The following is a 23,580-nucleotide window of genomic DNA, read 5'->3' as shown; positions in this document are numbered from 1 at the left end:
TTGCGTCACTTCATATTACTCCTTCATGACTCCTTTTTATATGCCATTCTCCTTTTACAGGGTTCATTTTTTCAATTCTGCAATGATTTCTTGTATCATGAGCAGCACTTCTTGATCAACTGCATACTCTCTACTGTCTGTACTCTGTACTGTCTTTGCCTTTTAATAAAACTGCACACTGTTCACAACCATCCAACTATAGGGTAATAGCCAACCAACTTTCCACATATAGAGAAAAGCTCTCTCTTCGATAGGCCATGCTGTGCTTCGGGGATCTTCTTTTCTCATCCAAACAACAACTTTCCTGTAGTCTTAATCCCAAAGCCATTCCATTTTCAAATGACTCGAACAGTTTTTTTTGCCCTCAATCCATATGTAAACGTGATCTCTGACCCTCTCTGCAGTCACCTTACTTTCATCCACCAGTACATCACCGGTATAAGAACATTCACTGCATCATCTTTGGCCACCACAATCTTAAGAACTTCCATCATAATGTTTGGTGCTAAATTCAGTCCAAATCATAATCTGGTCAAAAAATAAACTTGATCTTTATACTCTACCAATTGATACTGCCATAGTACATGAATTTGGGGGTAGTCCACAATTTTACTTGCACATTCCATCCTCCTCCAGTTCCTCATGACTTCTTCACACGCGTCGATTCCATCTTTTGTATGACAAGCTACATACATGTTTAACTCCCAGAAATCCAACACCGGCCTAACTTTCTTCTTAATAGGTTGGATCACGGCCATGAGTGGCAAAATTCCTTTAACCTTCCCTGACAATCGTATCAATATTCCTTCGTCTATCCACCTTTTCAATTCCTTCTCAAACTGCGATCCTATATCTCCTGTTATCGTGTTTTTGTAGCAGCTAATACGGTTTGTCAACACAGGTTGTTCTGTGGTTCATCGCCACTCTACCGTCCATTTATCACCATCAAAGAAGGCTCAAAAGTCCTCATCCTCAATCAAACATGGCCTGAGTTTTAATGGTTGGATGGTATTGCTCCTGGTTGCACTTCTTGTCATTCTTGGTGCTATCTGATTGCCAATCTTAACCTGGCCTTTAGCAATGGTAGCTCCTCCCAATCTGTCTATCACATCCAAGCCCAGCACCATGTCAATTTCTGCAATAAGCTAATTCAGTACAATCACTTTTAGTCGCAACGGCATATTCCTCACCACAATCTCAGAATTGGCCTCTCCACAACATTTCACTTCTCTGCCATCTACTGCTCTAATGTTGCTGATTTCATTCCAAGAGTTGGCGACACTTGTAGTAACAAGCGTTGTCTAAATCTGGTATCCGCAAGGGTTCTAGCTGTATTCCCATTAATAGTGACCACTATCTGTGACAGCAAACTCTCAAATGCCTTTGCAATGTAAAACATGTGACTACTGGCGAAATAGTACCCCTTTACTTATTTCCACCTGACCAAACCAAAGACAGATAATGCCTAGTTGTGGCCTTCTACAGTCTCTCATCAGGTAGGATCCCTGACATCCGCAGCATTTACTCGTAAATGTTTCATTAATATTCGCTCCTCTCTGCTTTGATTGTTTGCCACAGATGCTGCGACTGCCCTAGTTTACCAGGATGTTTTGTCAGCACTCTAGAATGTCTCAAAATCTCTTCCACCTCCATGGTTTCAATTTCAGTAAATCGGTGCAGTTCCATGGAGATACGTCCAGGGAAACCACTTACAAAAGTCAGTTTAACAGTCTTCTCAAGGCTGTGTCTCACATATCCAGCCAATCCTGCTAGTAACCTTATCTCTGCCATATATACATCCACTGACTTTCATATCAAGGTAACTCTTCTGAGCTTATTTGAAGCATCAAAACGTGCTCTCTGAAAATGCGGCTCGAATCGGTTTCAATACTCTCAGTAATGGCCTGATCTATCTCTCTCATTTTTAGATAAACCACTTCCAATGACAGTGAAATCTATGTGGCTAGGTCTTAAATCTCTTGCAGTTTTGCCTCTAACTTCAGCTTGTTACGCCACGTGACCACATCATCTTCCCCAGTTAACGACCTAAGGATATCATTGCTTAACCTTACTCATTCGCCCATTTTCGTCATTGCGCCTAAATAACTTTCAGTTAAATATGTTGGTGTTACGAGAAAGTAAAGTCCCCCCACCAAAGAAAATTCATAAATGTTATGTTCTCCTTGCAATTATCAGTATCAAACCCCCGCACATCTGTCACAATTTACTTCTGCCAAATAGACACCCCCTCTCTTTCTAACACACAGTCTTTTTATTTGAAAAACCAATTGCATTTCATTTGCCTACTTCCCTCAACTCTCATTACCTCACATGACCACCTGTCCATAAATAGCTGGAGCGGCCATTCTTTCCAGAAACGGACGACACATTGTACAAAATCAGGTTTTTTTACTACTTTTTAATCACACCTATTTTACTCCTGCAGTCCAATACGCTTTAAGTTTTTTGTTTTTTTTTAAATTTTAGGATAGCTTATTTCTCATTCAAACATAGTCCACACGGGTCGTCTACATTTCTACATGTGTTGGCTTACTGTACTATTTTCCACTCTGTTATCAGTGATAATCCACTTTCTTTGAGCTACCAGTAGTGGTTCACTAATTCAGCATTTTTCGTGTTTGAATGTACTTCTGTGATCACGATATCTGCTTTTAAAACCCAGGGAAGTCCTTCTTGTGTGATATGTTTTGTTATTCAGGTTCTATTTAGCAAATATTTCTACCATACAAAATACAAGAAAGTCTTATCAAACAAACCATGGAGAAATCCAACTGTGAAATATACCTATTTCTTCTCAATAAGGGATGTAGTTATCCAATCTGATGTCTCACAAGTAGGATTTTGCTAACCCAGCAAGCAAATTAATATTAGATTTTTCTTGAATCTATGATAATTCTTTTGAATCTGAGATGAGTTTTTTAAAAATCTAAGATGGTATATATATAATTTCCACAATTAAACAATGCCGCAGACCACACAAAGTGTTGCAGCATTGTTTGCTTGTGTGCAACTTATATATACACACACACACACACACACACACACACACACACACACACATATATATATATATATATATATATATATATATATATATATATATATATATATATATATATAAGGTGGAACGGTAAATTTGTTGCCCTAAAGAAAATAATGCTATCGCTTTATTTTAAAACTTTTATTGAAAAAATCCAATTAGGAAACTTGATTATGCTGACATTTATTTAATGCAGCCACCTTCATCCTCAATCACTGCCTCGATATGAGTCCAGAACTGGGAGCATGCCTTTTCCATAAGTGCTGATGGGAGTTCGGTGAATAATTGGTTGATGATGGCGATCAGGCTGGCTTTGGTCTTGTGGGAGGTCATGTTGGTGTTGTTCTTGATGACCAAACAAAGTAGTTAAGCGGGTTCAGGTCGGGAGAAGGCAAGTGAGAAAAAAACTACAAAGGCATAGCACTGCTTCTGAAGCCAAATCTGAGTGTCTTTAGAGTTGTGGGTCGGCACCGAGTCCTGCTACCACGCCAAGAGTTTGCCAGCAGCCACCTGAATGCATCAGGCGATCACCACACTCTTCAGCGCATTTAGGTACACTTTGATGTTGACTTTCAAATCGACTTTGAAGATGTGAGATAGCATGATGTGGGCCTCACTTGAAACCAAACACCATAACCGTTACCAGAAATTTTGTTGAGCCAGAAATTTTGTTGAACCGTCTGGATTTGCATTTGAGGGTGCTGGCAATGGTCGTTTTGTCATAACTTGGATCAGTAGAGAGCATGAGTTGTACAGCAGCCCATCTCTGATCTCCCCCGTTGAACATTGTGGTTTAAGACATGATAGAAGGCTCTTATCGCTCCTGGAATTTGTACACAACTGGCCAACTAGTAGATGGTCTGCAGCAAAAAATGAAAACCGGTTTTCATTAAACAGAAATAAAATCACGTTGTCTTTTCTAAGGCGATGATTTCATTGTTCCACCCTATGTATATATATATATATATATATTTTAGGTTGGTGCAAAAATAATGTCGGTTTTTGATGCGAAGTGGAATGTCAAAAAACAACATTACTTTTGCATCAACCTAATATTTGCTCAAAACCTCTAGCCTTGATGGAGAGGAGACTAAAACTTGCTGCTATGGTTTCAAATAATCTGAAATATCAGCAAGAGAAGACTTGATTCCAAATATTTCTCATATCTCCCCTCTTTTGAAAATAGGGTACGATTATGAATATCTCCAGTATCATATAATCTTTATACACTGTGAAATTTACTTTTGTATGAAAACCGGGCGATATAACATATGAGAAATATTTGGAATCAAGTCTCCTCTTACTGATATTTCAGATAATTTGAAACAAAAACAGCAAGTCTTTGTCTCCCCTCCATCAAGGACAAAGGATTTGTGGAAATATCAGATATTTTGTAATTCATATGCAAAACTAGGAAAACAAATGACTATAATTGAAACATTTTATGGCTGTAAAATGTGCCAATAATAGGCTCTGAGTGATGGATGATCCCCTTAATGTGCGATCTAAGAGCAAATGTCCCAAAAGCTACTATACAATTCCGGTCATTACCTCTCCAACGAGACTTCATTTGTTAAATTCTGATCAATAGTCGCTGATCTTTGGAACTTAAAAAATTGCCAAAAAGAGGTGGTATATATATATATATATATATATATATATATATATATATATATATATATATATATATATATATACACACACTGGTAGTCAAATTGAATATTGAAATGAAATTGGTTTTATGGGACGAAACTACATGAAAATTTGCAGGCTTTTTGAAGATCATAACACTAGTGTATGGTTAAAATTCATAAAAAAGAATCAATATTTTCAAACCAATAAAATATGGCAGTTTTGCTGCTTCGGTGTATCTCTCCTGCTGCCAGACCACAAATGTGTGTGTGTGTGTGTGTGTGTGTGTGTGTGTGTGTGTAAATCTAAAAATTATTAATCTTCTGTCAATATAAATATTAGAAACTGTAAATTATGTTTAGAGAAAAATGATGACATCATAAACATCAAACACGTTTATTTAACAAAGAAACAAAAAAAAACTGTATAAAGTGCAGACACATACACATATTTGTAGAAATAAAAATAAGTATTCAAAGTTTTAACAATAAAAACAATTATTAAAAGTTTTAACAATAAAAACAATTATTCAAAGTTTTAACAATAAAAACAATTATTCAAAGTTTTAACAATCAAAATAATTATTCAAAGTTTTAACAATCAAAACAATTATTCAAAGTTTTAACAATAAAAACAATTATTCAAAGTTTTAACAATAAAAACAATTATTCAAAGTTTTAACAATAAAAACAATTATTCAAAGTTTTAACAATCAAAATAATTATTCAAAGTTTTAACAATCAAAATAATTATTCAAAGTTTTAACAATCAAAATAATTATTCAAAGTTTTAACAATCAAAATAATTATTCAAAGTTTTAACAATCAAAATAATTATTCAAAGTTTTAACAATCAAAATAATTATTCAAAGTTTTAACAATCAAAATAATTATTCAAAGTTTTAACAATCAAAATAATTATTCAGTTTTAACAATCAAAATAATTATTCAAAGTTTTAACAATCAAAATAATTATTCAAAGTTTTAACAATCAAAATAATTATTCAAAGTTTTAACAATCAAAATAAACTAAAATGAGATTTTTCTTATTTCATTGACATAAATTTTTAAAACAGATAAAACATTCTGTTTCCTCACGGATTTAGGCCATTTTAATGCATTTTAAAAATAATGTTTGATTGATTTTTATGAAATCCATAATAGATATAGATAATGGTCGATTAACGTTTCCCCTACTATCACACAAGAATGATATCATTCGCACGCCAACTGAACTTGCCTTGAACTTCGCACACCACTGTCCCCCCCCCCCAATTTCCTATTGCCGACTGAAGTTACACGTGATGACCTTTCCTATCGCCCTTTTCAATGCCTGGAATATCATAAAAGACTTGAGACCTTGACAAAGGCATGTGGGCTTGATCTTCTCTGTAATAGTAATAAAGGAATATTTTATTGAGTTATCCCCTGTTCAAGCAAAACTCAATAACAAATGCTTTGCAAAATCTCACTTCATAGATAGCTGACAAATTGCCCCTATTGCACCAGTGTTCAAGAATTCTGATCAAAGAATTGATCCTCAGAATTATCATTTTATTGGTCTCCTTCCGCTCTTTCGCTCTTCGCTAAAATGCTTGAACCATATAAATCATTTCGTGATAAGTCTGCCACCTCATTAATGGTAAATTTCATGTGTAATTCTGACAATCTGTCCTATTAGTCCAAACATTACAGTAATAATACATCTAAACAATTGTCCATTAGTAAACAAACAATCAACAATTTATGATAAAGAAATAATAAACTTCGTAGAATAAATAACAGTTATATATTGGTGTTCGGATAATAAATTTGAAACACTAAATAAGATTAAAAATATAAATGAAAATCAAATATAAATATAGCTAATCCCTTCTTCCGGTCTTACGTCGTTTAATACTATACGAGACATGTCACGCCCCCCCCCCGTTGATCAGTGAAAACCGTGAAACGGCAGTAAAGTTTAAGCGCATTTAAAGATTTCACCCAGAAGCAGTGACACTATGGTGGGGAGTTTACTACCCATAGAAAGTGAGTGTGGGAATATTTTTGTTTCGAGTCTTCATTTGTGATCAAATCTGCGGAAGAAGAAATTCACCGAGCGAGGAATATAAGGACTGATTTTATGTAACGTTACATCCACAATCCAGACAATAATTTCATAGCCATAATAAGCGTAATAAGACGTTTATGGTCTGCGAAACGATTGTGACAAATGGACCGCACGTTTCCGTGACGTCTGATTTGTGTTAAGTATACGAACTATGGAAAAGCAGAAGCAACTTAATGATTTTTTAAAACCTTTGTTTATCTTCTTCAAGCTGCAATTAATAATTAATCTTTGTTATAATTTTGTTAGGTTTTAAGATTTACACAGTTTAACGATTAATAATATTATATAAACATTTGTATATTAAATATGAAATACGGTTTTACTGAATGTTCATTTGGTTACCTACGGGGTTCCATATTTTGTTCGGTAAAAAGAAATAAACAAAATATGGGGGGGGGCCTACAAAATGCTTAATATTTGTGCAATAATATTTTCAAATTGGTTTTAATCTGGCGATAAAATAGCTGACAAGAGTCATGTTTATATTAAAACTTAATATTAATTTTTTTTTTTAACATAATTAATTAAAACTCTATGTTGTAACGGGACATTTTGAAATAATGGAATTTTAATCGTTTTAATCTTTTAAAAATTAATTAATGTTTACGGAGTTTCTTTTTCTTGGTAATTCAACTGATTATAGTATATATTAATTCGAAACGCTATTAAAAAAACATAATAATATTAAGTTGGATGAAGTAAAGAATAGATACCCCGTAGCAGACGACGCCGCCTGGCGGTGCCAGGCGCACAATTCAACTAACACCGGTGATTCGACCTTGACATTGGCACAAGCACATGGCGTCGGTTGTTTTTAAACACGTCAAATAGCAAACATGCTCGAATATTCACCAGCATTTTTTTAAAAATATATTTACAAAACCTTTGAAGATTTAAAAGAAAAAGTATATATTTACAAAACATTTTTTTTTTTAAATAAGTAACAAAACGAACGTATTTAAATAAAAGATATTTAAATAAACGGGTGTCTCTTTCTGTTTCGGATTTTTGCGACCAAGATTGATTTTTATGTACCGTGTTTTGGGGGGGTTCTGTGTGCGTTTTTAAGACAATTCAATATTTATTCTTTAAAACATTAACTTCAGCGACAATTAATATATTTTCAAAATAATATTTTTAAATATTACATTTTTACGAATATTCGCGAGCAAGATTAAAAAAAAAAGTTCAAATAAAGACTGTTTGAATAAAACTTATAAAAAAAGGTTAATTCTATACGGTTTTGGCCATTTCTTTTTTGTGCGTTTTTGATACAATTCAATATTTATTTACAGTGCGATGTATGTCGGTGGTCAGTGAAGGAGAAATCCTTTTAGGCCGAGGCAATTTTTTATGCATAATAAAATCACAAGTATAAACAATCGAGATAAAAAAATATATTATTTTATTCATATCTTTTTTTTTTATAAGTTTTATTCAAACAGTCTTTATTTGAACTTAATGGACTGTTTTTTTTTATTAACTGTTTTATTCTTTTTATCAAACAAAAATAGAACTTTTATAATGAAATATATATTATGGACTGTTTTTCAAACATCGAAATTTTAAAATTAAAGTTTTATTTAAAACAAAAAAAAGACGAGGTGTTTTTCCTTTTCGAGATATTTTTTCTCACCATTTATTACTTTGAAATTTTATTCACCAATGAAATGATAAAAAAAAACTTTTCGTTAAATATATTTTTAAAAAATTATTATAAAATATCTATAAAGTCTATTTTTATGTCTGTAAAAGTTTGTTGAAAGTTTAAATAAAGTTTATAATTTAATTGAAAAAAAACAAAACACCTCGTCTTTTTTTTTTTAAATCTTGCTCGCGAATATTCGTAAAAATGTAATATTTAAAAATATTATTTTGAAAATATATTAATTGTCGCTGAAGTTAATGTTTTAAAGAATAAATATTGAATTGTCTTAAAAACGCACACAGAACCCCCCCAAAACACAGCACATAAAAATCAATCTTGGTCGCAAAAATCCGAAACAGAAAGAGACACCCGTTTATTTAAATATCTTTTATTTAAATACGTTCGTTTTGTTACTTATTTAAAAAAAATGTTTTGTAAATATATACTTTTTCTTTTAAATCTTCAAAGGTTTTGTAAATATATTTAAAAAAAAAAAAATGCTGGTGAATATTCGAGCATGTTTGCTATTTGACGTGTTTAAAAACAACTGACGCCATGTGCTTGTGCCAATGTCAAGGTCGAATCACCGGTGTTAGTTGAATTGTGCGCATGGCACCGCCAGGCGGCGTCGTCTGCTACGGGGTATCTATTCTTTACTTCATCCATTAAGTTTATATCAATTTTTTAATTGCAACTTCAAGGTAAATTTTTGTTCAATATGTGTATTTAAATTTTTAAAAAATAAATATTTTTTTACTTATTTGAAATATAAATATGGCTAATCCCTTCTTCATAATAAATAGAAATTTCGATATATTTTGTTCGAATTTCGAAAAAATAAATAGAGGGGGGGGGCACACACTAAAAAAATATTTCCACTCATATATTTTACGAAAACTTTTTATATGTAATTTTATTCTAAAATGGATAAGTACCGAAAATTTCAGGAAAATCTGACCATTAGTTGAGTTTTGCTAGATTTATTAAATACGGGTATGTTTTCACGTTCGGAATGTTTACTACATGGGAACGTTATTTTAAAGCACCAATTATGTAAACACGATTTTCGTCTCGCAATTTCATTATTATCGTTCGATGAAAAAAATTTCTAAAATAATATTACTGGTTTATTTTGCCCTTCTTTTAAATGATACAAAAGTTATACTGATAATATTAATTTATAATAAAGTTACATCGTGTTACATATAGGGTGGGGTAATTCTGTGGTGAATTTTGGCAGTCCCTGACGTTGTATGTGGTTTTCAAGAAGATAGAAGGTACACATGCTGAATTGGCATTTTTTGTTCACAGAGAGAGAGAGAGAGAGAGAGAGAGAGAGAGAGAGAGAGAGAGAGAGAGAGAGAGAGAGAGAGGGGAATAAATAATAGACGATGATATAAATTGCATGTTACCTCCATTATCTCATTAGGTAGAGCTAACTTCATTTCGACGTTAATTCCTTTCGTGAATCCTTTCTCTACGAACGTAGTACACGTAGAAGTCGTCGTCCTTTCTGTTGTGAATGAATTTTCTTGGCTACTAGATGTCAGGTTCTCGTACGTCGACTTGAACACCACTTGTGCTTCGTTACTTGCATTGCGCTTTTTGTTGATATATTCGGGTTCGAGCGATGTGAACTCCATACGGTCCCATCTCACTTCAAGCCTAACGTCGGAGAACTTATGTTTTTGCGCTTCTTTACCATGTGACTGCTGGTAGGCAGTCCATGCCCAGTCCTTCAGGACGACTTCTATGTCCACGACACCTGGAGGAGCCATCGGAGGGCCGTCTGAAAGTAAAAACAAAACCAAGATTGAAATATAAAATGAAATCTATATATATAAAAGCGAAACTATGTATGTATGTATGTATGTATGTATGTATGTATGTAAATATGTATGTATGTATGTATGTATGTATGTATGTATGTGTGTATGTTTGTGTGTCTGCTAAAAACTTTCGACAGACAGAACAAAAATTCACAAACTCAGTATCATATTGAAGCTCCATCCTTCGCTCGAAAAATATCGAAAAATTGGTCAAAAAGTTCATTTTTTCACCCCGAAATCGACAATTTTCGACAGGTGGTGGTGGTGGGGGGGGTCAACAGAAACAGTCCTCTCGTGACGACAACCGGTTCTACGCATGCGTCAGATGACGTCATGACCTGATTTACTTTAAATAGTTGAAAAACTGATTCAATTTTATGTACGTCGCATTAGGTCAGTTGATTAGTGCGTTGGGTTCGAATTAAATAAAAAATGCTAAAAGCATTTATAATTAAATAAAAAGAAAATGCCACAAGCAATTATAATTATATAAAAAATTATATAAAAAACTGGTAAAACATATATAATTAAATAAAAAACTACTAAAAGCATTAATAATTACATAAAAAATGCTAAAAGCATTAATAGATATATAAAAAAATGCTAAAAGCAATTGTAATTATATAAAAAAATTGCTAAAAGCATTGATAATTATATTTAAAAAATGCTAAAAGCATTAATAATTAAATATAAAACTGCTAAAAGCATTAATAATTATATATAAAAGATGCTAAAAGCAATTATAATTAAATTTTAAAAAATGCTAAAAGCATTAATAACTAAATAAAAAAACATGCTAAAAGCATTAATAATTAAAGAAAAAAATGCTAAAGGCATTAATAATTATATAAAAAAATCTAAAACATTAATAATTATATAAAACTGCTAGAACATATATAATTAAATAAAAAACTGCTAAAAGCATTAATAATTTATAAAAAACTGCTAAAAGCATTAATAATTATATTAAAAAAACTTATAAAGCATTAATAATTATATAAAAAATGCCAAAAGTATTAATAATTATATAAAAAAATGCCAAAAGTATTAATAATTATATAAAAAAATGCCAAAAGTATTAATAATTATATAAAAAAATGCCAAAAGTATTAATAATTATATAAAAAATGCCATAAGTATTAATAATTATATAAAAAAGTGCTAAAAGTATTAATAATTATATAAAAAAATGCCAAAAGTATTAATAATTATATAAAAAAATGCTAAAAGTATTAATAATTATATAAAAAAATGCCAAAAGTATTAATAATTATATAAAAAAATGCCAAAAGTATTAATAATTATATAAAAAAATGCCAAAAGTATTAATAATTATATAAAAAAATGCCAAAAGTATTAATAATTATATAAAAAAATGCCAAAAGTATTAATAATTATATAAAAAAATGCCAAAAGTATTAATAATTATATAAAAAATGCCAAAAGTATTAATAATTATATAAAAAAGTGCCAAAAGTATTAATAATTATATAAAAAATGCCAAAAGTATTAATAATTATATAAAAAAATGCCAAAAGTATTAATAATTATATAAAAAAATGCCAAAAGTATTAATAATTATATAAAAAATGCCATAAGTATTAATAATTATATAAAAAAGTGCTAAAAGTATTAATAATTATATAAAAAATGCCATAAGTATTAATAATTATATAAAAAAATGCCATAAGTATTAATAATTATATAAAAAAATGCCAAAAGTATTAATAATTATATAAAAAAATGCCAAAAGTATTAATAATTATATAAAAAATGCCATAAGTATTAACAATTATATAAAAAATGCCAAAAGTATTAATAATTATATAAAAAAATGCCAAAAGTATAAATAATTATATAAAAAATGCCATAAGTATTAATAATTATATAAAAAATGCCAAAAGTATTAATAATTATATAAAAAAATGCCAAAAGTATTAATAATTATATAAAAAAATGCCAAAAGTATTAATAATTATATAAAAAAATGCCATAAGTATTAATAATTATATAAAAAAATGCCATAAGTATTAATAATTATATAAAAAAATGCCATAAGTATTAATAATTATATAAAAAAATGCCAAAAGTATTAATAATTATATAAAAAAATGCCAAAAGTATTAATAATTATATAAAAAATGCCATAAGTATTAATAATTATATAGAAAAATGCCATAAGTATTAATAATTATATAAAAAAATGCCATAAGTATTAATAATTATATAAAAAAGTGCTAAAAGTATTAATAATTATATAAAAAATGCCAAAAGTATTAATAATTATATAAAAAAATGCCAAAAGTATTAATAATTATATAAAAAAATGCCAAAAGTATTAATAATTATATAAAAAATGCCAAAAGTATTAATAATTATATAAAAAAATGCCAAAAGTATTAATAATTATATAAAAAAATGCCAAAAGTATTAATAATTATATAAAAAAATGCCATAAGTATTAATAATTATATAAAAAAGTGCTAAAAGTATTAATAATTATATAAAAAATGCAAAAAGTATTAATAATTATATAAAAAAATGCCAAAAGTATTAATAATTATATAAAAAAATGCAAAAAGTATTAATAATTATATAAAAAATGCCATAAGTATTAATAATTATATAAAAAAATGCCATAAGTATTAATAATTATATAAAAAATGCCAAAAGTATTAATAATTATATAAAAAAATGCCATAAGTATTAATAATTATATAAAAAAGTGCTAAAAGTATTAATAATTATATAAAAAATGCCAAAAGTATTAATAATTATATAAAAAAATGCCAAAAGTATTAATAATTATATAAAAAAATGCCAAAAGTATTAATAATTATATAAAAAAGTGCCAAAAGTATTAATAATTATATAAAAAAATGCCAAAAGTATTAATAATTATATAAAAAAATGCCAAAAGTATTAATAATTATATAAAAAAATGCCAAAAGTATTAATAATTATATAAAAAATGCCATAAGTATTAATAATTATATAAAAAAATGCCATAAGTATTAATAATTATATAAAAAAATGCCAAAAGTATTAATAATTATATAAAAAAATGCCAAAAGTATTAATAATTATATAAAAAAGTGCTAAAAGTATTAATAATTATATAAAAAAATGCCAAAAGTATTAATAATTATATAAAAAAATGCCAAAAGTATTAATAATTATATAAAAAAATGCCATAAGTATTAATAATTATATAAAAAAATGCCATAAGTATTAATAATTATATAAAAAAATGCCATAAGTATTAATAATTATATAAAAAAATGCCATAAGTATTAATAATTATATAAAAAAATGCCATAAGTATTAATAATTATATAAAAAAATGCCATAAGTATTAATAATTATATAAAAAAGTGCTAAAAGTATTAATAATTATATAAAAAATGCCAAAAGTATTAATAATTATATAAAAAAATGCCAAAAGTATTAATAATTATATAAAAAAATGCCAAAAGTATTAATAATTATATAAAAAAATGCCATAAGTATTAATAATTATATAAAAAAGTGCTAAAAGTATTAATAATTATATAAAAAATGCCAAAAGTATTAATAATTATATAAAAAAATGCCAAAAGTATTAATAATTATATAAAAAAATGCCATAAGTATTAATAATTATATAAAAAAATGCCATAAGTATTAATAATTATATAAAAAAATGCCATAAGTATTAATAATTATATAAAAAAGTGCTAAAAGTATTAATAATTATATAAAAAATGCCAAAAGTATTAATAATTATATAAAAAAATGCCAAAAGTATTAATAATTATATAAAAAAATGCCAAAAGTATTAATAATTATATAAAAAATGCCAAAAGTATTAATAATTATATAAAAAAATGCCAAAAGTATTAATAATTATATAAAAAAATGCCAAAAGTATTAATTATTATATAAAAAAGTGCTAAAAGCATTAATAATTATATTAAAAAATGCCATAAGTATTAATAATTATATAAAAAAATGCCAAAAGTATTAATAATTATATAAAAAATGCCATAAGTATTAATAATTATATAAAAAAATGCCATAAGTATTAATAATTATATAAAAAAATGCCAAAAGTATTAATAATTATATAAAAAAATGCCAAAAGTATTAATAATTATATAAAAAATGCCATAAGTATTAATAATTATATAAAAAAATGCCAAAAGTATTAATAATTATATAAAAAAATGCCATAAGTATTAATAATTATATAAAAAAATGCCAAAAGTATTAATAATTATATAAAAAAGTGCTAAAAGTATTAATAATTAAATAAAAAAATGCCAAAAGTATTAATAATTATATAAAAAAAATGCCAAAAGTATTAATAATTATATAAAAAAGTGCTAAAAGTATTAATAATTATATAAAAAATGCCAAAAGTATTAATAATTATATAAAAAAATGCCAAAAGTATTAATAATTATATAAAAAAATGCCAAAAGTATTAATAATTATATAAAAAAATGCCAAAAGTATTAATAATTATATAAAAAATGCCATAAGTATTAATAATTATATAAAAAAATGCCAAAAGTATTAATAATTATATAAAAAATGCCATAAGTATTAATAATTATATAAAAAATGCCAAAAGTATTAATAATTATATAAAAAAATGCCAAAAGTATTAATAATTATATAAAAAAGTGCTAAAAGTATTAATAATTATATAAAAAATGCCAAAAGTATTAATAATTATATAAAAAAATGCAAAAAGTATTAATAATTATATAAAAAAATGCCAAAAGTATTAATAATTATATAAAAAAATGCCAAAAGTATTAATAATTATATAAAAAAATGCCAAAAGTATTAATAATTATATAAAAAATGCCATAAGTATTAATAATTATATAAAAAAGTGCTAAAAGTATTAATAATTATATAAAAAATGCCATAAGTATTAATAATTATATAAAAAAATGCCATAAGTATTAATAATTATATAAAAAAATGCCAAAAGTATTAATAATTATATAAAAAAATGCCAAAAGTATTAATAATTATATAAAAAATGCCATAAGTATTAACAATTATATAAAAAATGCCAAAAGTATTAATAATTATATAAAAAAATGCCAAAAGTATTAATAATTATATAAAAAATGCCATAAGTATTAATAATTATATAAAAAATGCCAAAAGTATTAATAATTATATAAAAAAAAGCCAAAAGTATTAATAATTATATAAAAAAATGCCAAAAGTATTAATAATTATATAAAAAAATGCCATAAGTATTAATAATTATATAAAAAAATGCCATAAGTATTAATAATTATATAAAAAAATGCCATAAGTATTAATAATTATATAAAAAAATGCAAAAAGTATTAATAATTATATAAAAAAATGCCAAAAGTATTAATAATTATATAAAAAATGCCATAAGTATTAATAATTATATAAAAAAATGCCATAAGTATTAATAATTATATAAAAAAATGCCATAAGTATTAATAATTATATAAAAAAGTGCTAAAAGTATTAATAATTATATAAAAAATGCCAAAAGTATTAATAATTATATAAAAAAATGCCAAAAGTATTAATAATTATATAAAAAAATGCCAAAAGTATTAATAATTATATAAAAAATGCCAAAAGTATTAATAATTATATAAAAAAATGCCAAAAGTATTAATAATTATATAAAAAAATGCCAAAAGTATTAATAATTATATAAAAAAATGCCATAAGTATTAATAATTATATAAAAAAGTGCTAAAAGTATTAATAATTATATAAAAAATGCCAAAAGTATTAATAATTATATAAAAAAATGCCAAAAGTATTAATAATTATATAAAAAAATGCAAAAAGTATTAATAATTATATAAAAAATGCCATAAGTATTAATAATTATATAAAAAAATGCCATAAGTATTAATAATTATATAAAAAAATGCCAAAAGTATTAATAATTATATAAAAAAATGCCATAAGTATTAATAATTATATAAAAAAGTGCTAAAAGTATTAATAATTATATAAAAAATGCCAAAAGTATTAATAATTATATAAAAAAATGCCAAAAGTATTAATAATTATATAAAAAAATGCCAAAAGTATTAATAATTATATAAAAAAGTGCCAAAAGTATTAATAATTATATAAAAAAATGCCAAAAGTATTAATAATTATATAAAAAAATGCCAAAAGTATTAATAATTATATAAAAAAATGCCAAAAGTATTAATAATTATATAAAAAATGCCATAAGTATTAATAATTATATAAAAAAATGCCATAAGTATTAATAATTATATAAAAAAATGCCAAAAGTATTAATAATTATATAAAAAAATGCCAAAAGTATTAATAATTATATAAAAAAGTGCTAAAAGTATTAATAATTATATAAAAAAATGCCAAAAGTATTAATAATTATATAAAAAAATGCCAAAAGTATTAATAATTATATAAAAAAATGCCATAAGTATTAATAATTATATAAAAAAATGCCATAAGTATTAATAATTATATAAAAAAATGCCATAAGTATTAATAATTATATAAAAAAATGCCATAAGTATTAATAATTATATAAAAAAATGCCATAAGTATTAATAATTATATAAAAAAATGCCATAAGTATTAATAATTATATAAAAAAGTGCAAAAAGTATTAATAATTATATAAAAAATGCCAAAAGTATTAATAATTATATAAAAAAATGCCAAAAGTATTAATAATTATATAAAAAATGCCAAAAGTATTAATAATTATATAAAAAAATGCCATAAGTATTAATAATTATATAAAAAAGTGCTAAAAGTATTAATAATTATATAAAAAATGCCAAAAGTATTAATAATTATATAAAAAAATGCCAAAAGTATTAATAATTATATAAAAAAATGCCAAAAGTATTAATAATTATATAAAAAATGCCAAAAGTATTAATAATTATATAAAAAAATGCCAAAAGTATTAATAATTATATAAAAAAATGCCAAAAGTATTAATAATTATATAAAAAAGTGCTAAAAGCATTAATAATTATATTAAAAAATGCCATAAGTATTAATAATTATATAAAAAAATGCCAAAAGTATTAATAATTATATAAAAAATGCCATAAGTATTAATAATTATATAAAAAAATGCCATAAGTATTAATAATTATATAAAAAAATGCCAAAAGTATTAATAATTATATAAAAAAATGCCAAAAGTATTAATAATTATATAAAAAATGCCATAAGTATTAATAATTATATAAAAAAATGCCAAAAGTATTAATAATTATATAAAAAAATGCCAAAAGTATTAATAATTATATAAAAAAATGCCAAAAGTATTAATAATTATATAAAAAAGTGCTAAAAGTATTAATAATTATATAAAAAAATGCCAAAAGTATTAATAATTATATAAAAAAAATGCCAAAAGTATTAATAATTATATAAAAAAGTGCTAAAAGTATTAATAATTATATAAAAAATGCCAAAAGTATTAATAATTATATAAAAAAATGCCAAAAGTATTAATAATTATATAAAAAAATGCCAAAAGTATTAATAATTATATAAAAAATGCCATAAGTATTAATAATTATATAAAAAAATGCCAAAAGTATTAATAATTATATAAAAAATGCCATAAGTATTAATAATTATATAAAAAATGCCAAAAGTATTAATAATTATATAAAAAAATGCCAAAAGTATTAATAATTATATAAAAAAGTGCTAAAAGTATTAATAATTATATAAAAAATGCCAAAAGTATTAATAATTATATAAAAAAATGCCAAAAGTATTAATAATTATATAAAGAAATGCCAAAAGTATTAATAATTATATAAAAAAGTGCCAAAAGTATTAATAATTATATAAAAAAATGCCAAAAGTATTAATAATTATATAAAAAAATGCCAAAAGTATTAATAATTATATAAAAAAATGCCAAAAGTATAAATAATTATATAAAAAATGCCATAAGTATTAATAATTATATAAAAAAATGCCATAAGTATTAATAATTATATAAAAAAATGCCAAAAGTATTAATAATTATATAAAAAAATGCCAAAAGTATTAATAATTATATAAAAAAGTGCTAAAAGTATTAATAATTATATAAAAAAATGCCAAAAGTATTAATAATTATATAAAAAAATGCCAAAAGTATTAATAATTATATAAAAAAATGCCATAAGTATTAATAATTATATAAAAAAATGCCATAAGTATTAATAATTATATAAAAAATGCCATAAGTATTAATAATTATATAAAAAAATGCCATAAGTATTAATAATTATATAAAAAAATGCCATAAGTATTAATAATTATATAAAAAAATGCCATAAGTATTAATAATTATATAAAAAAGTGCTAAAAGTATTAATAATTATATAAAAAATGCCAAAAGTATTAATAATTATATAAAAAAATGCCAAAAGTATTAATAATTATATAAAAAAATGCCAAAAGTATTAATAATTATATAAAAAAATGCCATAAGTATTAATAATTATATAAAAAAGTGCTAAAAGTATTAATAATTATATAAAAAAGTGCCAAAAGTATTAATAATTATATAAAAAAATGCCAAAAGTATTAATAATTATATAAAAAAATGCCATAAGTATTAATAATTATATAAAAAAATGCCATAAGTATTAATAATTATATAAAAAAATGCCATAAGTATTAATAATTATATAAAAAAGTGCTAAAAGTATTAATAATTATATAAAAAATGCCAAAAGTATTAATAATTATATAAAAAAATGCCAAAAGTATTAATAATTATATAAAAAAATGCCAAAAGTATTAATAATTATATAAAAAATGCCAAAAGTATTAATAATTATATAAAAAAATGCCAAAAGTATTAATAATTATATAAAAAAATGCCAAAAGTATTAATAATTATATAAAAAAGTGCTAAAAGCATTAATAATTATATTAAAAAATGCCATAAGTATTAATAATTATATAAAAAAATGCCAAAAGTATTAATAATTATATAAAAAATGCCATAAGTATTAATAATTATATAAAAAAATGCCATAAGTATTAATAATTATATAAAAAAATGCCAAAAGTATTAATAATTATATAAAAAAATGCCAAAAGTATTAATAATTATATAAAAAATGCCATAAGTATTAATAATTATATAAAAAAATGCCAAAAGTATTAATAATTATATAAAAAAATGCCATAAGTATTAATAATTATATAAAAAAATGCCAAAAGTATTAATAATTATATAAAAAAGTGCTAAAAGTATTAATAATTATATAAAAAAATGCCAAAAGTATTAATAATTATATAAAAAAAATGCCAAAAGTATTAATAATTATATAAAAAAGTGCTAAAAGTATTAATAATTATATAAAAAATGCCAAAAGTATTAATAATTATATAAAAAAATGCCAAAAGTATTAATAATTATATAAAAAATGCCAAAAGTATTAATAATTATATAAAAAAATGCCAAAAGTATTAATAATTATATAAAAAATGCCATAAGTATTAATAATTATATAAAAAAATGCCAAAAGTATTAATAATTATATAAAAAATGCCATAAGTATTAATAATTATATAAAAAATGCCAAAAGTATTAATAATTATATAAAAAAATGCCAAAAGTATTAATAATTATATAAAAAAGTGCTAAAAGTATTAATAATTATATAAAAAATGCCAAAAGTATTAATAATTATATAAAAAAATGCAAAAAGTATTAATAATTATATAAAAAAATGCCAAAAGTATTAATAATTATATAAAAAAGTGCCAAAAGTATTAATAATTATATAAAAAAATGCCAAAAGTATTAATAATTATATAAAAAAATGCCAAAAGTATTAATAATTATATAAAAAAATGCCAAAAGTATTAATAATTATATAAAAAATGCCATAAGTATTAATAATTATATAAAAAAATGCCATAAGTATTAATAATTATATAAAAAAATGCCAAAAGTATTAATAATTATATAAAAAAATGCCAAAAGTATTAATAATTATATAAAAAAGTGCTAAAAGTATTAATAATTATATAAAAAAATGCCAAAAGTATTAATAATTATATAAAAAAATGCCAAAAGTATTAATAATTATATAAAAAAATGCCATAAGTATAAATAATTATATAAAAAAATGCCATAAGTATTAATAATTATATAAAAAAATGCCATAAGTATTAATAATTATATAAAAAAATGCCATAAGTATTAATAATTATATAAAAAAATGCCATAAGTATTAATAATTATATAAAAAAGTGCTAAAAGTATTAATAATTATATAAAAAATGCCAAAAGTATTAATAATTATATAAAAAAATTCCAAAAGTATTAATAATTATATAAAAAAATGCCAAAAGTATTAATAATTATATAAAAAAATGCCATAAGTATTAATAATTATATAAAAAAGTGCTAAAAGTATTAATAATTATATAAAAAAGTGCCAAAAGTATTAATAATTATATAAAAAAATGCCAAAAGTATTAATAATTATATAAAAAAATGCCATAAGTATTAATAATTATATAAAAAAATGCCATAAGTATTAATAATTATATAAAAAAATGCCATAAGTATTAATAATTATATAAAAAAGTGCTAAAAGTATTAATAATTATATAAAAAATGCCAAAAGTATTAATAATTATTTAAAAAAATGCCAAAAGTATTAATAATTATATAAAAAAATGCCAAAAGTATTAATAATTATATAAAAAATGCCAAAAGTATTAATAATTATATAAAAAAATGCCAAAAGTATTAATAATTATATAAAAAAATGCCAAAAGTATTAATAATTATATAAAAAAGTTCTAAAAGCATTAATAATTATATTAAAAAATGCCATAAGTATTAATAATTATATAAAAAAATGCCAAAAGTATTAATAATTATATAAAAAATGCCATAAGTATTAATAATTATATAAAAAAATGCCATAAGTATTAATAATTATATAAAAAAATGCCAAAAGTATTAATAATTATATAAAAAAATGCCAAAAGTATTAATAATTATATAAAAAATGCCATAAGTATTAATAATTATATAAAAAAATGCCAAAAGTATTAATAATTATATAAAAAAATGCCATAAGTATTAATAATTATATAAAAAAATGCCAAAAGTATTAATAATTATATAAAAAAGTGCTAAAAGTATTAATAATTATATAAAAAAATGCCAAAAGTATTAATAATTATATAAAAAAAATGCCAAAAGTATTAATAATTATATAAAAAAGTGCTAAAAGTATTAATAATTATATAAAAAATGCCAAAAGTATTAATAATTATATAAAAAAATGCCAAAAGTATTAATAATTATATAAAAAATGCCAAAAGTATTAATAATTATATAAAAAAATGCCAAAAGTATTAATAATTATATAAAAAATGCCATAAGTATTAATAATTATATAAAAAAATGCCAAAAGTATTAATAATTATATAAAAAATGCCATAAGTATTAATAATTATATAAAAAATGCCAAAAGTATTAATAATTATATAAAAAAATGCCAAAAGTATTAATAATTATATAAAAAAATGCCAAAAGTATTAATAATTATATAAAAAAGTGCTAAAAGTATTAATAATTATATAAAAAATTCTAAAACATTAATAATTATATTACAAAACTGCTAAAAGCATTAATAATTATATAAAAAAATGCTAAAAGTATTAATAATTAAATAAAAAAAAATGCTAAAAGCATTAGTAAATATATTTAAAAAATGCAAAAGCATTTGCAATTATATAAAAAATGCTAAAAGCATTAATAACTAAATGAAAAACATTCTAAAAGCATTAATAATTATATAAAAAACATTCTAAAAGCATTAATAATTATATAAAAACATGCTAAAAGCATTAAAATTATATAAAAAATGCTAAAACATAATTAAATTAAAAAACTGCTAAAAGCATTAATAATTATATAACAAAATGCTAAAACATATATAATTAAATAAAAAAATTGCTAAAAGCATTAATAATATAAAAAAATTCTAAAAGCATTAATAATTAAATAAAAAATTTCTAAATACATTAATAATTATATTAAAAAATTCTAAAAGCATTAATAATTAAATAAAAAAATTTCTAAATACATTAATAATTATATTAAAAAATGCTAAAAGCATTAATAATTAAATAAAAAAATTTCTAAATACATTAATAATTATATTAAAAAATGCTAAAAGCATTAATAATTAAATAAAAAAATTATATCAAATTTTGAGTCTGTAGACTGTAAATTGACAAAGTTATTGTGCAGGGAAATGTATATAGACAGACACTGAGAAAGACAGACAGACAGACAGACAGACATACACTTTCACTTATATGTATATATATATATATTGTACTAGCAAGGCCACCCGGCGTTGCTCGGGAGCATATAAAACAATGAGAAAATTTTTTGAACATACCTGTTATTCTTAGGATAGAGGAAGTTTTTATGCCTATGTATCATTTGCCATCTTGAGCAAAAGAATGTCTTACCTACCCTAGGACGGGTATTACACAACATATGTATGGAATAATTTACAGCACGTATGTGAAAAAAAATTCCGTATCTAACGTAATAACGCATATTCAAAATGATTTACATAATTTTCTGTTATGCTAAATTTTTTGTATGCCACAGGTAAGAGTTTGTTTGTTTTTACATCAGAGTGCTATATTGAAGAAGCACCGGATTTTTTTTATATAAATGTCATACTACTCGAGTATATTATATGATTTTCGATTTTGATAACTTATGTACGTCACCGATAAGAATTTCTTTGTTTTTCATATGGTACTTCACTGTACAAGTACCTTATTTCTTGGGTAGGATACTGTAGAAGTACCTTTTTTCTAATTTAAAAATGAAAGAACTCAATACTTTTAAGTAATATTTTGTTGCGTTAAATTTTTTGTGCATCTAGAGTAAGAATTTGTTTTTTCATTTGGGTACTATAGTGAAGAAGCACATTATTTCTCATTTAAAAGTCATGCTACTCGAATATATAACGTGATTTTCGGTTTTAATGATTTATGCACATCACAAGTAGGATTTTCTTTGTTTTTTCATATGAGTACTATACTGCACAAGTACCTTATTTCTTGGGTAGGATAATGTACAAGTACCTTATTTCTAATATAAAAATGAAAGCACACAATACAGTTATGTAATTTTCTGCTGCACTAAATTTTTTGTACATCTTTTGCTCTCAATCCATATGTAAACGTGATCTCTGACCCTCTCTGCAGTCACCTTACTTTCATCCACCAGT

General features: G+C 23.2%; 1 protein-coding gene across 4 annotated transcripts in view; it reads right to left on the bottom strand.

The window, feature by feature from the left end:
• LOC145266474 (uncharacterized) overlaps positions 1–23,580 on the bottom strand; it is a 143,859-nt gene that overhangs the window by 11,956 nt on the left and 108,323 nt on the right. For all 4 annotated transcript variants that reach the window (XM_080122164.1, XM_080122163.1, XM_080122162.1 and 1 more), the window contains exon 2: positions 9,866–10,242. In XM_080122164.1, the coding sequence (XP_079978290.1) occupies positions 9,866–10,231 (366 nt within the window). In that variant the 5' untranslated portion in view covers positions 10,232–10,242. The remainder of the gene's footprint in view (positions 1–9,865; positions 10,243–23,580) is intronic.

Source organism: Euprymna scolopes, chromosome 41 (genome assembly GCF_053919585.1).
Source record: "Euprymna scolopes isolate OS-2025 chromosome 41, ASM5391958v1, whole genome shotgun sequence".
Taxonomy (NCBI): Eukaryota; Metazoa; Mollusca; class Cephalopoda; order Sepiida; family Sepiolidae; genus Euprymna; species Euprymna scolopes.
This window is presented reverse-complemented; position numbering and strand designations above follow the sequence as displayed.